The 16,585-nt window shown below is 40.0% G+C and overlaps 1 protein-coding gene across 1 annotated transcript in view; it reads left to right on the top strand.

Annotated features, from left to right (window-relative positions):
• LOC140531813 (uncharacterized) overlaps window positions 1-16,585 on the top strand; it is a 42,350-nt gene that overhangs the window by 3,119 nt on the left and 22,646 nt on the right. The window contains exons 3-4 of the mRNA XM_072650521.1: window positions 4,702-4,814; window positions 6,080-6,163. Coding sequence (XP_072506622.1) covers window positions 4,702-4,814; window positions 6,080-6,099 — 133 coding nt within the window. The 3' untranslated portion in view covers window positions 6,100-6,163. The remainder of the gene's footprint in view (window positions 1-4,701; window positions 4,815-6,079; window positions 6,164-16,585) is intronic.

Below are 16,585 nucleotides of genomic sequence, written 5' to 3'. Positions count from 1 at the left end.
TTATTATTATACCCCTAGCATGGGGTATTCTAAAATCAGCCTGTCCATGCCTACCTTCCCCCACCTACCACTTCCATTACAGCTGGTGACCTAGCTGTCCTATTTTTCTGGGAAGGTTGAGGCCATCTCAGATAAGCTCCCTCAGCCTCCTTGGATTCCTCAAAATCAATAATCTTTTTCTTTTACTTGGATCACAAAAGAAGTATACCTATTTTTCACTAAGGCTAATCCATCTTTTTATATTGTAAATTCTAGGGCAGCTAGGTGGTACAGTGGATGGAGTACCAGTGCAGGAGTCAGGAGGACCTGAGTTCAAATCTCACCTCAGACACTTGACACTCACTAGCTGTGTGACCTTGGGCAAGTCGCTTAACCCCAACTGCCTCATCTTGGGTCATCTCCAGTCATCCTAATGAATATCTGGTCACTGGATTCAGATGGCTCTGGAGGAGAAGTGAGGCTAGTGACCTACACAGCCCTCCCTCACTCAAAACAAAAGTCAAATGCAAGTCATGTCATTTCTCTGATGGCATGGTCTTCTTCAGCAACAAAGGATATACACACACATTGTAAATTCTATTCCCTTTATCTTGCTTCCACCAGTCATCTTCTCATTTATTTCTTTCTCTTTCATTTTATTTTTTTTAGTCTGAGCTTAACAGCTGATAACCATGTTCATATCTATTTTAGAACCACAGAGGCAGAGCCAGCACAGCAGAGTGAGAGCAACTACTCACCTAAGCTCTTAGCCAAACTCCCTCAGATACCTCTAAAAAGAGAATCTGATCAAATTTTGGAGGTGCAGAATCCAATAGGAGACAAACTTTGGCCGTTTCACAGCCCAGGACAGACTGGAAGGTCCTGTTCCACAGGGGTAGAAGAGCATACAGCACACAGTGCAATGCTCCAGACTGCAGCAGGGCTGAGCAGGAAAGCCCTGGCCTGAGGAAGCAGCAGCACAGCAGGATAGCAGCTTAGGGCGAGAGTCAAGCAGAACGAGTGAGAGCTGCAGATGGAGCCCCAGCTATCTGCAGCAGCTGTACCAGAGACCATCAGCCCACAGATTAAATGTCTGTAAGTCATCTACTTGAACTTCTGGGAGCCAAAATGGCAGAGTGATCAGTAAATGCTCTCTCCCCTCCCCTTGTTGACCTTGAAAGAACCATAAAATATTTCCCCAGAAAAATCTTGGATCAGTGGGATCAGCAGAAGAGGCAAACAGTCTCATAGCATCTGAGGCTAGGAAAATAGCCAAGCACAGCACAGGACCTGAACTATCCCAGACAGCCCCATCTCAGCAAACCCGGAGGAGAGGACCCCAGCAGGGTGGAGCCAACAGCCATCAACACCAGGAGCCTAGCCATGCCTCAGGGGAAATGGGAAGACACTAAAGCAACCAGAATCACCCACCCCTGAGCTTGCCTTTGCTCTAGCTCAGCTGAGATCTCTCCTGACCAGACCACCCCTCCCCGACACTTAACAAGCTAGATTCAGGGCTAATCCAGGGAAACACAAAACCAAAATAAAGGCAGCTGCCCTTTGCTTTCTCACATCAGCCAGCTCAGCACCAGGTTCATTAGCTTGTACCTGAAAGAACCAGAGGCCACAATACACAAAGTGTCATCATCGTGAGTAAGAAGAAGCAGAGCAAGAAGGAAAAGACCATAGAATCTTTCTATGGTAACAAGGACCAAAACACGAATACCAAAGAGGTCAGTATTGAGACTGTACTCCCATCTGAAACTTCAGAAGGGACTATGAACTGTTCACATGCACAAAGAGCAGTCTTGGAAGAGCTGAAGAAGGAAATAGAAGAAAAACTGGCCAATGATTTTAAAAGTATGAAAATAGAATTCACTGAAGAGAACAGCTTTTTATAAAGGAAAATTAAACAAATGGAAAAGGAAGCACAAAACCTAACTGGGAAGATTGGACAAATGGAAAAGGAAGTACAAAAAATAACTGGAGAAAATAATTCCTTAAAAGGAATAATTGGACAGATGGAAAAAGAGATGCAAAAGTTAACTGAAGAAAACAATTTGATGATAATTAGAATTGGACAAGAACTACGACCAAAAAAAGATTGTTCATGAAACTACAAATCTCCTGTGTCCAGCTTGCTTTTATTTAAGTATATAATAAATTCATTACGCAATTTTTAAAGCTGCCCATTTCTGTGGGTCCTAGTCTTCTGTTCTCCACTGGGAGTTTTTGGGGATTTTTTTGTTTTATGTGTGTGTGTTTTTGCAAGTGCTTCAGTGACCTTTTTTTGAGGAGAGGGGGCAGGCTAGGTAGGATAGCACTCTACCCCTAGTTCCTCCCACTTTACCACATTGGAAAAAAAAGAAAAAAACTCTTGTAACAAAAATACATAGCTGAGCAAAATAACTTGCCAGAATGGCCATGTCCAAAAATGTTCTGTTCTGCATCTTGAGTCCACCTGTCAGAAAGCGGAGACCTTGCTTCATCATGGGCTTTTGGAATTGTGGTTGGTTACTGCACTGATCACAGTTCAAAGTCTGTTTTTATTGTGTAATTTTTTTCTGTTTTTTCCTCTCTTTCCTCATTCATTCTCGTCTATCTGCAAATATACTTGAATCTCCCCAGTGCAAAAACACCTTTCCTTTTCTAATCCATTGAGCTGCCATTCCAACACATCCCATCTTTTCCCCTTTACTGCTAAACTTCTTTTCTCCCGATTGATGACTCCAATTCCTCATTCTGCTCTTTATGATTTAGTTTCTAACTCCAGTACCCTAATAAAACTGTTTTCTCAAAGGTTGCCAGTGACTTGCTAGTCCCTTAATTCAATGGCCTTTTTTTAATCCTTGATCTCACTGCCACTTTTGAAATGTGCTAAAGGCTGGAGACCAAATTAAAAGCAAAATAATCTCTGTCATCCAGGAACTTACCTTTTAATGGGGATCCCTGGACTTTGATAGGCAAATTAGTCTTGCCTGGACCAGGCCTCCAGCAGGCCACTGCCATGTGTGCACCCTTCATGTGTTGTATTCCCTTCCTTAAAATGTAAGAGGGTCTGGAACTGCCTTTCTTGCTTGCATTTTTATCTCCCACTTATGATTTGGTGCTTAGCAGGTAGTAAGTACTTACCAGATGTTTTTTCTATACTCTCAGCTTCAGAGACCCCACATTTTCTAACTTCTCTAACTAGTCTTCTTTCCCCAGTTACAGTTTGTCTTTGGCTCTCTCTCTGCTTCTGTAGACACTCTCTTCCTTGCCAATGGCTTACATTCCCTCGATTCAACTACCTTATGACTCTTCAAGAAAATACCTTTCAAATCTATCAGGACCTGCTTTCTGGGGCTCCAGTCCCAGTGGAAATGTTAATCTAAATAGCCAGTCAGCACCTCCACCTCCCCACGTCAGCAGTCCTTGTTTTTCTACATAAACCAGCGCCTTCATTATTTCTGTCAATAGAAGCGCCTATGTCCCCATATTGGAAACCCTGGTGTTATCCTTCACTCTTCCCTTCCCCCCCCCCCCCCCATATTCAGACACTCAACAAGTCCTGCTGCTTCCACTTCTGCAGCATCTCTCTTTATTTCCACTGCCACTATTCTGGTTATGATGTGCCTTTGTTAAGTCTATCACTTTGCAAGTAAAAATCAAATGCCTTTGTCTGACATCTGAAACCACTGTGCTTTCATGTTTCACCAACCTGCCCCCTCCTTCCCACCACTAAATGCTCTACTGCCCTGCTTTTGCTCAGGTTAGTTATCTGGATGCCTGGAATGTCTTCCTTCCCTTCTCCTGTTGAAATTCAACCTGACTTTTAAGACCCAATTTAAATCCTCTCCAAAGCCTCCCTATTTTTACTCTTCCTGAAAAAAAAAATCCCCTGTGGATCTCATAGCACTTAATTTTTCAGTTGTTTGATGAACTATGTAATCTCAAGTTTAGTAGTTGAGTGTTTGTGTCATATTACACAAAACAAATTTTCATAAATGTAGAAATTGTGGCTTAAAATAAACCATATCCCATGCAGATCTCCTTAACCATCTTGCCATCTTTCCTACCCATATCCCACTTCTCCCTGGAAGAGCAAATCCACTCAGTTTAGCAACTGCCTCCCTTGGACCAAGCATCCCCCACCTGTACTTTCTGCCAATTCAGAGCTCAGTAATAAACTTGATCATCTTATTCCACCATTCTGCCCTGAAAGGACTTATCAAATGACTGTCTTTTGCATCCATTCAGGGACCCTTCACTCCTCTCTCTCTCTCTCTCTCTCTCTCTCTCTCTCTCTCTCTCTGTCTCTCTCTCTCTCTCTCTCTCTCCATCTCTCCATATATATATATATATACACATATGTGTGTGTGTATTTAGCTCTGTATCACAATGTGAGCTCCTTGACAGCAGAAAGTCTCTTACTTAGAAGAAGCTAGGAAGCTAGCGTCACACACAGCACTGTATCAAGTGCTGGACCTGGAGTCACAACTGAGTTTAGATGTGGCTGTATAATCTTGGACAACACGTTGAATCTGTCTGCCTCAGTTTCCTTATCTGTCCAGGGGGAATAATAGCACCCTCCTCCCCTGGCTGGTGTAAAAAAAGGATGAGATAACAGTTGTAACGCACTTTTCAAACCTTAAAATGCTATGTAAATGCTAGCTTTTATTATTTTTGTATAAAAATGTTCAAAGTACTTACTCTTTCATTCAATTTTGTATCTTCCCCCAGTTCTAACAGAGCTAAACAAGCTCTGCACTTGGAGGTAGTCCCTGGCCTCAAGGAGCTTGATTTTTGTTGGGCAATGTTGACTGTTGACATCCCTGGCACTCCTAGCTTAGCAGGTCAGAAACATTCATTTACATCTGACAAAGAATAGGAATGGGAGCTATCAGTGTGTATTGTGTCAGTAAATGAGCATGATCTGCTATTGGCAGTGGAGAAGGTGCCCCAGCATATATTTATGGCTATCAGCTTCAAAGGAAAAGCAGTAGCAGACAAGGTTTAATTAGCCCGCTGCTTATTATTAATTTTACTGTTACTGTTGCTATTGAAGTATAATGGATATAGCATTGAACTCAAAATCAAGAAGACACTGGCTCAAATTATACCTCAGACACTTAGATACTGTGTGACCTGTGACAAGGTATTTATTCTCACAGCCTGAGATTCTTTATCTTTAAAATAGGGTTAATAATTGTAATACATTACAGGGTTGTTGAGAGACTCAGATGTGATGATATATACACAGTGTATGACAAAGCATGTTGGAAATCAGAATGACTACAAATTTTAAATTTTACTTAAAGACTTTCATTTTACCGGTAAAACATTTTTTAAAATTTATACAACTAAATGCCATGTACATTGATTAGTTTTTGGAAAAATATCTGAATGTTTGCAGGTTTCTCTTGAAAAGCTATTTTTCCTTATTTTTAAAGAATATTCCCTTTGAAAATAAAAAAAAAAATTAAGCAATGTCAGTAAATAGTATCTGAATGAATCCTTTCAGAATGAACTGTGTTCTAAATATATATACATATGTGTGTGTGTGTATGTGTATTAATGATAAGCCCTTCAGTCCATGTTGGCTTATATCTTATGCCCCAACAGCAATGTGCTGCCTAAGCCACACACATGTGCAAGACAAAAATATACCTCTTGATACAGCTCGGATTTATCCACACAATTGAAGCTAGCACAGTATACCCGAGGCGATGTCAGGTTCATGATGTTTTTCTTTCTTTTCCCCTTCAGAAACTTCCTCTCATTTACCACCCTTCTGCTCCTTCCCTGACTAACTTGGATTTAACCACCTAGTACTTAATTTGTACTTACTCTATTTTGTATATACATATATATGTACTTGTCTCTAGGTTAGAGTGTGACCTCTTTGAGAGTAGGAACTGTTTCATTCTTTGTATGTGCACTTAGTAGGCACTTGCTGACTGATTATGAGAAAAGATTTTAGATCATTGTATTCATTTATTCATTGATTATACTGTAAAGTGACTAAATTAAGCAACTTGTTAGCTTAATAAGATATTTCCATTTTGAGTCCTTTGGATTATTGGATGAAAGTCTTTGTTCATTGTTAATGGCATTTCAGGCAACAGGGAGCAAGATTGAAAGAGGTTTGGGTAAAGAGGCCTCTGGAGTCACACCGTTTCTGTTTATAAAGTCGGCCCAGCAGGTAAGCCTGATTGTGTCATTTTGTAAGTGGGATATAGGTTGGGATGAGAGTGAGTAGAAGGAGTAGGTGGACTATCAGAAGGGACAGGGTGGATCTGGAGAAGAATCCATTTCCATCCCAGGAGACCCTCTGTTTCTGAAAGAAAAAATGGACCAAGGACTAGCCAGACTTCAGCTTCTAGAAGTGGAGGGAATGTTATTATTCATTATCACTGATGACTTCCAAGTCCTAGAGCCATGTCTATCCTTAACATAGGTTTATTCCCATTCATTCAGTTTAAAAAAAAAAAAAATCATGCCTGAACACAGTAATGACTATAATACTTCCACTCCCATCAATTTGCCCCAAAAATAACCAAATATTTCTTCAAGTACATTTGTTATTTTAGATTCTATTTTATATAATAACACATGTCCCTTCTTCTGACATCCTAAAGCAAATCTGCTATTATTCCTTTTAATTTCTGCCTCTAGGAATAGTTTGTGACAACCAGGTGTGCCATTGCAATATTCTTTTTATTAGTAGTTCCACTAATATTATTATTATTACTAAGTGACACAGTGGATAGAGTGCCAGACCTGAACTCAGGAAGACTTAAGTTCATATCCAGCCTCACACTAGCTATGTGATTCTACACAAGTAACTTAGCCCAGTTAGCCTCAGTTTGCTCCTCCATAAAATGAGGTAGAGAAGGAACTGGCCAACTACTCCAGTATCTTAGCCAAAAAAAACATCCAAACAGATCTCAAAGAGTTAAGACATAACTGGAAAACATTTAAACAACAACAAAAACCTATTACTATATTAAGAATACAGGTTCCATGTTGAATGATAGCGTCTTAATGTTTTGCCTTCCTAAGTGTGAAGACATTTTCCCACTAAATCAAAAATGAGACTATTATCTATTAAACACTCCTCTCTAGGAACTTAATTCTGTACAGATAAGAGAAAATGTCAGAAACAAAGGTGAGAGTTAAATAGTAATGAAATTAATTGAGAATGCTCGATACCCACATGAGGATCAGTCTTGGTTGGCACCATCCCTGAGTGTCACCACTTCCCTTGGATACAGTGCCCCAAAAGTTTTCAACTTCAGCTTTTTCAAACTGCACTAAGACTTTTAGGGAGCCCTGTGGAGTAAAATGCTTTTTATACACATATCACAGCACATGAGGAATCAGGAAAAAAATTGAATAAATGTCTTGGTATCACAACTCCAAAAGTTTAGGTATTCCTAATACAGTCAGTCTAGCTAATTATGTGTTGAAACCTTTGGTTTTCCTAACTTGACCATTTAGTCCTTTGCTAAAGGCCTAATTCAGTGCCTCATAATAGTGGCCCTGGCTTTGAAGTCAATACTAGAAGTATTGGCTCTGGTAGGTCTTAGCAAAAGAGAGCTTACAAGAGACTATATCTTCCTTTTTTACATTAAAATTTTAATTTTTGGCTTACAGTGGGAGATGAAAAAGTCCCCTACTTTGTCTCCTAGAGAAGATCTTAGAAGATCTTTTCAAGCTTTGAAGTGTGGGATGTCTTGAGTTTTATCTGATTCAGGTGGAGAGGGGGAGAGGCAATTGCCCCTACATCCACGTAACCCTCATGAACGAATCCTGCTCAAATTAGCCTAAGTGTAAGGTCTTTTTTGTTTTCCTGGCCTGTACCAGTTGATTTGCCCAAGTTTAGCCCTGAGGACTCCCTTTATCATATTCATTGGCTCATAAAGTTTCCCATCCCAATCTCATCCCCACCAACCTCAGTTTTTCTTATGGCTTACAGAGAGCTCCAAAAAAGAGTGGAACAAAAACGGTTCCCAGTATACAATATCAGAAGCTTATGGGGTAGGTATCTTATTCCAACACAAAAGGAAAGCATTTAAACATTACTCACATGTATATACGTTAATAAAACAGAACTCAGTAACTTCATAAGAAAACCTGTAATTTTCCTAATTTTTTCAATCAATAACTAAACTTTTATGTGGCAGCCATCATGCTGGGGATTCAAAAAGGCGTAAGAAAATCCCTGCCTTCAAAGAGCTTATAATGGACACAACAAAAAAATCAGTGCAGTTTATATACAGGACAAATAGGAAATAATTAAAAGATGAAAGGCCTAGAATTGAGAGGTTAGGAAAAACTTCCAGTAGAATGTGGGGTTTTAGTTGGCCTTTAAGGGGAAGCTAGTAGGTGAAGATGAGGAAGGAGAAGATGAAGGCATGGAGAACAGCCTAAGAAAATAGTAAGGGGCAAGAGATTTGTTATCTCATTCTGGAGGCTTCTGTTACTGACCAAAGAGTATGTGTTAGAAAGTAAGGTGTAGTCATATCTGAAACCTGGTTATTGAAACTTGCTATTTTAAGATGCTATGGGACTATTAACTGACTGTTCTAAGTCTAACTCCAGGTATGGATAGCAAGAAAGGCAGTCTGAGCCTCCAATCCATAAAGCCAATAAGCCTGTGAGATGCTGGTATGAACTACAAAAGGTGATCTCATGGGAAGGGTGGGAGAGTGGCTGTTCAGCCTGGATTGAGGTAGGATTCTCTTGACTTAGTTTCCCCACTGACACCTGGCAGACTTTAAGCCTGACTGAATGCAAGTTGACAATCTACTCCTACCTGCAACTGACATGAAGTTGGGGAGATATTGTTTCCCTGCAATGTCCCTACTTTTAATGGCAATTTCCTATAGTCAAAAGGTTTGTAAGCTTAATACCAGATCCATTAAATTATAGATTGTTGGAGGGGAACATCCGAGGCTAAGTCTAAAATTAAGCCATTAGGCTTAGGACTTTAGACCAACAACAATAAGTTAGGGTCCTTTAATTCTCAGTAATAACATGAAGACAATTAGGTCAAGGGCTTGTGAAGTTAGCATACATAGTTGGTATTTATGTTTCAGTTGGTTAATGTTAAAAAAAATTCCTTTGTGGTCTATATTGTAAATGCTTTAGAAGAAGTATCACCTGACCAAAAGTTGGAATTGTTTTATGTGATATGAACTGTTAAAAATGAAAAAAAAATAAAATAATAAAAAAGAAAGTAAGGTGTAAAAGACTGAACAGGAAGGATGAAAAGGTTTGGAGGAGCTGCTATATAGAGTGGGTTACAGAGTTGATAAGGCAGCTATAAAAAGATTGAAGAGCTTCCCTGCAGGCCCAGTTGAGGTGTAGTGGACCCAGTCAGAACAGTTTCTCCACCTTTGTTCAGCAGCATATGGTTAGGAGTGATGCAAGGCTGAGGCTTTGAAGGTTGTAACTGGTGAGGAGTTCCTGAGAAGACAGTGTAGAGTTGAGTTGGTTCAAGAGGTCAAGATGAGGAAAAAAGGATAGATGAGGTAGAAGAGAATTGAGGGGCCAAGTGATGAGATCATGGTATGGATGAACAGTAGGACTTTGGAAGGCAGAGGGAGTAGTGAAAAGCCAATAGATTATGATTGGATAAGGAGGTTTCAGAATTCTTGAATATGGTACATTTGTAAGTGATTGCAAGATCAAGGGTATGACCATCTTTGTGTGTGGCTGAGGTGGAGTGGGGGAGTAGCTTATGATTGGTGAGTAGGTTGAGGAATTGAGTGCTTTGGGTGTTTGAAGGTCAGTCACCCTCTGCAAAGGGCATAATCCAGTGTCTCATGCTGGCCCTAGGTTCTTTTTTCCAACTAAGTCTCCCTATCTAGCCTTGGCTGAAAGTGCAGTGTCTACTCACAGGCTTCCCCTTTCCTCATAGAAGTTTCTACCTGCTAAGTTTCTGACCTAGGCTGATTTGCCCCTCCAGGGGCAGCTTTGTACCGAATTCCTGGAGTTTGGCACATTGGTGCCAGATGTACTACAAGTGTCCTCTTGATTTTCAACCCTACTACAGCCCAGAACTCCTACACTCAAATAATCCAGCAGCCCTGGCCACTCCATCACCATACCTGCTGTCCCTAGTTACTGAAGATCATAGCAGGAGGTAAACAAGCTTTCACAGGTCCTCCTAAGGTAGAAGGATTTCAAGCATGGGCAAAAAGGATAAAGAATGAAAAAAATCCTGAGAGGCGAGAGTGCTGTACAGAAAGCCAACCAATCCAAAACAAGTTTATGGATTTTTTTTTAATATATGGTATACTGTTGATAGGTTAGTATAATTCTGTATTGAATTATATAACCATGGCTACTCCATTAGTATTCTCTCTTAGCTCTGTCTACAAGTTTTATTTCTCGGAGCCTTAATGACGTTAAACATCAATACAAACAACTATATACTTGCTTGTGATTTACATTTAAATCAGTTAAATGCATAAAATTATCAAAGTTTGTGTCCTCCCCCCACCAGTTCCTCCCCCCGGAGGATTCTGTAATAATCATTCATTTTTCTTCATATACTGAATTATTCATAGAAAAGGAAAGTTACCTGCCTCCTTAAAACACAGCAACTGTCTTCAAAATTCCTAAATAATAGTTTATAGCGTAGATGATATTCCCCCTCTTGAAACTGATAATCCAATTTTGGCCAGTTCTTAAGTTTAAAGCAAATGAACAGATAAAGGACACAAGTATGCAACAGCTCAGACAAAACCTAACACAATGGAAAGCTCCAGCATCCTGAGCCTGAGTACCAAAGGATTAGGGAGTGAGTGCCTACTCCACTTGTGGGGTGCCTTTTGCATACACTGACTACCATCTTGGAATAGCTGGCCTTGGGAGGGAGCTTTTCTTTAATCCTACCAGAGGGACCCAAATACCAGTTACTTGCTGACCCCAGAAACTTGAAAAAAACACCCTTTTGCCTTCCCATGCTACCTGCCTGCCCTCCCTCATCCCTTGTATTTGAAGATCTACAGGCAGAGGCTAGAAGACCATTTGTTGAGTGTGTCATAGTGGGAATTCCTTTTCTGTGTAGGTTGAAGAGTAATTGGCCATTGACATACCTTCTGACTCAAATTCTGTGATTCTGTCTCCTTGGCATTGTCCTCCTCACTTCACACCCACAGCCCTACAATAGTAATTGTCCTCCCGGAAGACAATCTCCCCTTATTCCAATCTGTCCACTATATGTACTTGTCAAAAAAATCTTCAGTGGCTCCCTATTGCCTTTAGACTAAAGCCTTAACCTGGCATTGTTAAAGCCTGCCATACTTGGGCACCAGATTTATTTCCTTCTGCTTCCCTTCATGTATCCGTGTTCCAGTCAGACTGCCTCAATGCTTTTAAATAAAATGTCCCTCCTAGACCCCACCTGTCCTTATAATGAATCCCTTCTCCTCTCTCTACCTTAATTTAGAATCCTTTATCTTCTCAGCCAGCACACAAAGCCTTCCCTGATCCCCCAAGTTGTTAGCATTCTCTGCTGAAACTGCTTTGTATTTTCTCTGTACGCATTGTATCTTGCCAGAAAAATATGAGTGCCTTAAGAACTCACAGACTGTTCACAGAATGATGGAATTTCACTTAGATGTCTTATTAGATATCCAGTCCAGCTCAAACTAAAACAAGAATCTCTGCACCATAACAAAAAAAATGATCATCCAGACTTCTCTGAAAGAACTCCAGTGTCAAGGGAAATCACTACCTCCTAGGGTATCTCATTCCACATTTTTTATGTCTTGCTCTGTTAGGAATTTTTCCTTATATCAAGCTCTCACTTATTTCCCCTAGTTCTGCCTTCTTGGGACAATCAGAACAAATTCAATCCCTCTTTCAAATGACAAAACCTCACATCCTTGAAGACAGCTACATGATTCCCCCAAGACTTCTCACGTCTAAGCTAAACATTTCCAGTTCCTTCAATCGATATTTTCTATACGTACTTTCCTTACTGCTGGTGTGCGTCTTGTAGTCAACCAAGTATGTGCTCTGGCTGACTAGGCAAAGCAAACATTGGTGGAAACTTGTGAAACCCATTTTTAGTAGATATTCTCAGAGTATCTTCACCCTGGAGGAGTTTTTTAGGAAAGGGCCGAGAATATGCACACAGGTGCTTCTAGGTACTAATCTTTATGTGAAGCAGACTCGATGCTCTTCATCTTTATAATTACCCTTCTCTGGGCAGTATCTGTGCATGAATGAAAAAGCATTCATTAAGCACTCATGGGCCAAATACTATCCTAAGTACTAGGGAGTGAGACAGGAAACTGAGTGTGCCTACATTCAAGAAGCTTACATTCTAATTTAGAAGTCATAAGGATGGTGAGTGGAGCTATAGGGGAGCTCAGCCTCAAGTCCAAAGTAAGGAAGTAGGCTGGAAGAATGGACAAACAGAAAAAGAACCACACTATAATGAGCTATTGTGGTGGCTGTGATGCTCCAGATACAAATGCAGAAGAAAAGAACCATTCCAAAACATCTACGAGCTATGCCTAGGGGGGAGGGGGAAACATATTCTGTGTACAAACTCAGCTAGAATTCTTGGAAAAAATAAAGCAAGAGGTTTGGCTTTATTTTGTTCTTTGTTTTTAAGAGTTTTAAAATTTTTTATGAGTGGAAGGAGAGTACTTAAGGGGATAAAAAGAAATGGACAGAATGGCACAAGAGGTACAAAACCTTGTCCAAGCAACAAACTTCCTGAAAATTTAAATGGACCAGGTAGAAGCCAGTGATTTCATGGGAAACAAGAAATATTTTTAAAAGTCCATTTAAAGTGGAAGAAAAATGTAAGTTAAAACAAAAAATGACTGGCCTGGAAAACAGATCAAAGAGAAAAAATTTCAGAATCACTGGATTATATAAACACCATAACACAAAAAAAGAGCGTAGACATCATATTTCAAAGAAAACTCCCCAGATCTGTTAGAACCAGAAGGCAAAGTAGAAATAGAAAAAAATATCCACCAGTCTCCTCCTGAAAGAAGTCTCAAAATGAAAACTACCAAGAAAATCATAGCCAAAATCAAGAAAAAATAGTGCAAGCAGTCAGAAAGAATTCAAGTACCAAGGAGGATTACATACATTTAGCAGCCACACTGTAGTAAACAGTGGAGAACTTGGGATACAGTATTTGAAAAGGCAAAGGATATGGGCTTACAGCCAAGTATAACTTACCCAGCAAAATTAAATATAATTCTATAGGATTAAAAAAAAGTTTTAATAAAATAGGTGTCCAAGCATTCCTGTTGAAAAGACCAGAGCTGCAGTTTCCTTCCTTCCTTCCTTCCTTCCTTCTTTCCTTCCTTCCTTCCTTCCTTCTTCCTCTCCCTCCTCTCTTCCCTCAGTTCACATAGAGAATCATACCCTTACCTGAGGGTTGTCTGCCTAAAGGAATATAAATTTTGATCACTGAAACATAGCAAGATATCATGGGGTTTACTGGCTAGATTTCTTTTTTATGAACCATGCCTTAAACCCAAAACATTCTGGCTGTCCTTGCTTGGCCAACAGTAGGTCCCAGCCCAAGCGTCACTTGGTCATTGTTTGCACTCTGATGGCTCAGAGTTAGTGTAAGTAGCAATTGTTTTGGTTTTGGCCAGAAACCATGAGGGTTTTCTCCCAGATTGATTTTATTTTACTTTTTGACTAGGTAAAAGAGGCCCTGTTTTGCCTCATTTTTACCTAGTGTTTATTACTGAATGAGAGTTGCCTCAAACAAACTGAGACCTGGGAAAGACCTTAACTTAAAACAGCCAAGGCCTCCCACTGCATCTGTTACCATCTTCAGTCACCCTAATTATATCTTGCCCCTGGACCCAGATGACTCCAGAGAAGAGAGTGAGGCTAGTGAGTTTGCACAGCCCTCCCTCACTTAAATCCAATTCACTTACAAGTCATAACATCTACTTCCTGATGTCATGGGCCTCTTTGAGAACAAAAGACATACAATAACAAGAACCAAACAAAATTGAATATAATTTCTCTGAAGTATTGTACTCAGTTTTGCTGGGTAGGTGATCTGGGTTTTAATCCTAGCTTCTTTGACCTCTGGAATATCATATTCCAAGTGCTCCAATCCTTTAATGTAGAAGCTGCTAGGTCTTGTGTTATACTGATTGTGTTTCCACAGTACTCAAATTGCTTCTTCCTGACTACTTGCAATATTTTCTCCCTGACCTGGGAGCTCTCAAATTTGGCTACGATATTCCTAGGAGTTTTCTTTTGGGGATCTCTTTCAGGAGATGATTGGTGGATTCTTTCAATATCTATTTTACCCTCTGGTTTTAGAATATCAGGGCAGTTTTCCTTGATAATTTCTTGAAAGATGATGTCTGGGCTCTCTTTTTGATCACGGCTTTCAGGTAGTCCAATTATTTTTAAATTGTCTCTTCTGGATCTGCTTTCCAGGTCAGTTATTTTTCCATTGAGGTATTTCACACTGTCTGCTATTTTTTTCATTCCTTTGGTTTTGTTTTATAATTTATTGATTCTTCATAAAGTCATTAGCTTCCATCTGCTCCATCCTAACCTTTAAGGGATTATTTTCTTCAGTGAGCTTTTGGATCTCTTTTCCCCTCTGGCCAATTCAACTTTTTTAAGGCATTTTTCTCCTCATTGACTTTTTGGATCTCTTTTGCCATTTGTGTTAACTCTATTTTTTAAAGTGTTATTTTCTTCAACATTTTTTGAGTCACCTTTATCAAGCAGCTGACTTGTTTTTCATAATTTTCTTGCATCACTCTTATTTCTCTTTCCAATTTTTCCTCTACTTTTTTTACTTGGTTTTCAAAATCCTTTTTGAGTTCTTCCATGGCCTGAGACCAATTCATATTTTTATTGGAGGCTCTGGATGTAGGAGTATTGGCTTTGTTGTTTTTTGTTTGTATATTTTGATTTTCCTTGTCACCAGAGTAAGATTCTATAGTCTGATTCTTTTTCCTGTTTTTATTTCCCCAGCCATTTATTTGACTTTTGGACCCTTTGGCAAGGTAGTTCTCTTCTTCTAGTGGAGGCAGGAGGGTGTACTGTCAACTGCTCCATTCTCCCACAGTCTGTGGGCTTAGAACTCCAGAAACAGTCACAGCAGCTGCCTCTGCCTCTGCTGCTGCTCTGCCCCTTGCTGCCCTGGGACTGGGGCCGGTAACGCTACTCTCTCATATAGGTCCCACAGTTTTTTTCCACTGACCTTCCAATTTGTGCTTGCCATTTTGGGGTTGTAAAGTCAGGAAACTGCTACAGGTACCAGAGATTCGGTCCCCGCAAGGGCTGCTCAGCTGCCGTCTGTAATGGTGCACCTTACTCTGGACTGCACTCTGTTCCCAAGCTGATGCCATACACTCTTCCCATCGAATTTCCAGACTGTCTTGGGCTGGAGATTTGCTTCACTCTGTCATTCTGTGGGTTCTGCAGCTCCAGAACTTGTTTAGAGTCATTTTTAACAGACGTTTGGCTGGGCTAACAGAGAGAACTCTAGCTAGTCCATGCTTTTACTCTGCCTTCTTGGCTCTGCCCCCTGAAATATTTTCTATAGTTATCCAACTTCAGATTAGATGGCTTTTCCTATAAATATTATTATACTCTGTGTACAAGTGGAAAGCCTTGAAAAACTTTGGAGAAAAGATAAGAGGAATGGTTTAAACATACAGTACAATTAAAGGCTAGAAATTTGTTGGTTGTGAAAACTTCCAGATATTAGGGAAGGAAAATGTTTAGTGAGGAAAACTATATGGTAGACCCCTATCCTGTCACATCCTGTTTTATGTGTCTAGTGTCAGCTACTTCTAAGTATTCTAGATAATACCCTGGTGAAGCAAGAGCTTTGTTCTTAGACTGCACAAGGCAGTGAAAGCTTCGTTTTATACTGAGCCAGTGAATTAAAAGAACTGTTTACTCTCGTCACTTTGCCAAGCAATTAGTGCAGACTGTGAATTCCCCTGGTACAGGTGTAAGAGGTGCAGATAAAAGTCAAATTTTCAGTTTTGTGGTACAATATTTTTGTTCCTTTTGTGTTTCCTTGATGATTTTGCTTTAGTCCCTTGCTGGAGGTGGAGACCTACTTAGGATACCATTCTTAAAAAATGCTATATCTTACTTTATGTGGCATGGGACATTGGTGAGAGGCCCACCTGTACTTGGAGTCAAGAAGACATGGGTTTGCCTGTGACACTCAGTAGCTGGGTGACCAAGAGCAAATCATTTAGCCTCCCTGAGCCTCGGGCTCCTCATTTGTAAAATGAGGGTAATAATCCCTCTAGCACCCTTACCCACTTGTGGTTAGCTTGAATGAGGTGATATATATAAAGTGCTCTATACATTAGAAGTCCTTTGTAAATGCTGATTGCTTATTTTTATAAAAATATTATTTACTTTGCTGCTATTATGCTGCATATGAGCTGTCTGCATAGAGTATAATTGAATAAAATATGAACACATATAAACCCTATTTAATAATATTTATTTTTAAACCCTGTTAGAAAAAAATCAGCTGTCCACCATTATAGAGCTCCAGTTCTAAAACAGTGTTTCTCAAAGTATATTTCCTGACTCCTGCTGTTCTGGGAAGCAGTCCAAGGAGCTCCTC

Source organism: Notamacropus eugenii, chromosome 3 (assembly GCF_028372415.1).
Source record: "Notamacropus eugenii isolate mMacEug1 chromosome 3, mMacEug1.pri_v2, whole genome shotgun sequence".
Taxonomy (NCBI): Eukaryota; Metazoa; Chordata; class Mammalia; order Diprotodontia; family Macropodidae; genus Notamacropus; species Notamacropus eugenii.
This window is presented reverse-complemented; position numbering and strand designations above follow the sequence as displayed.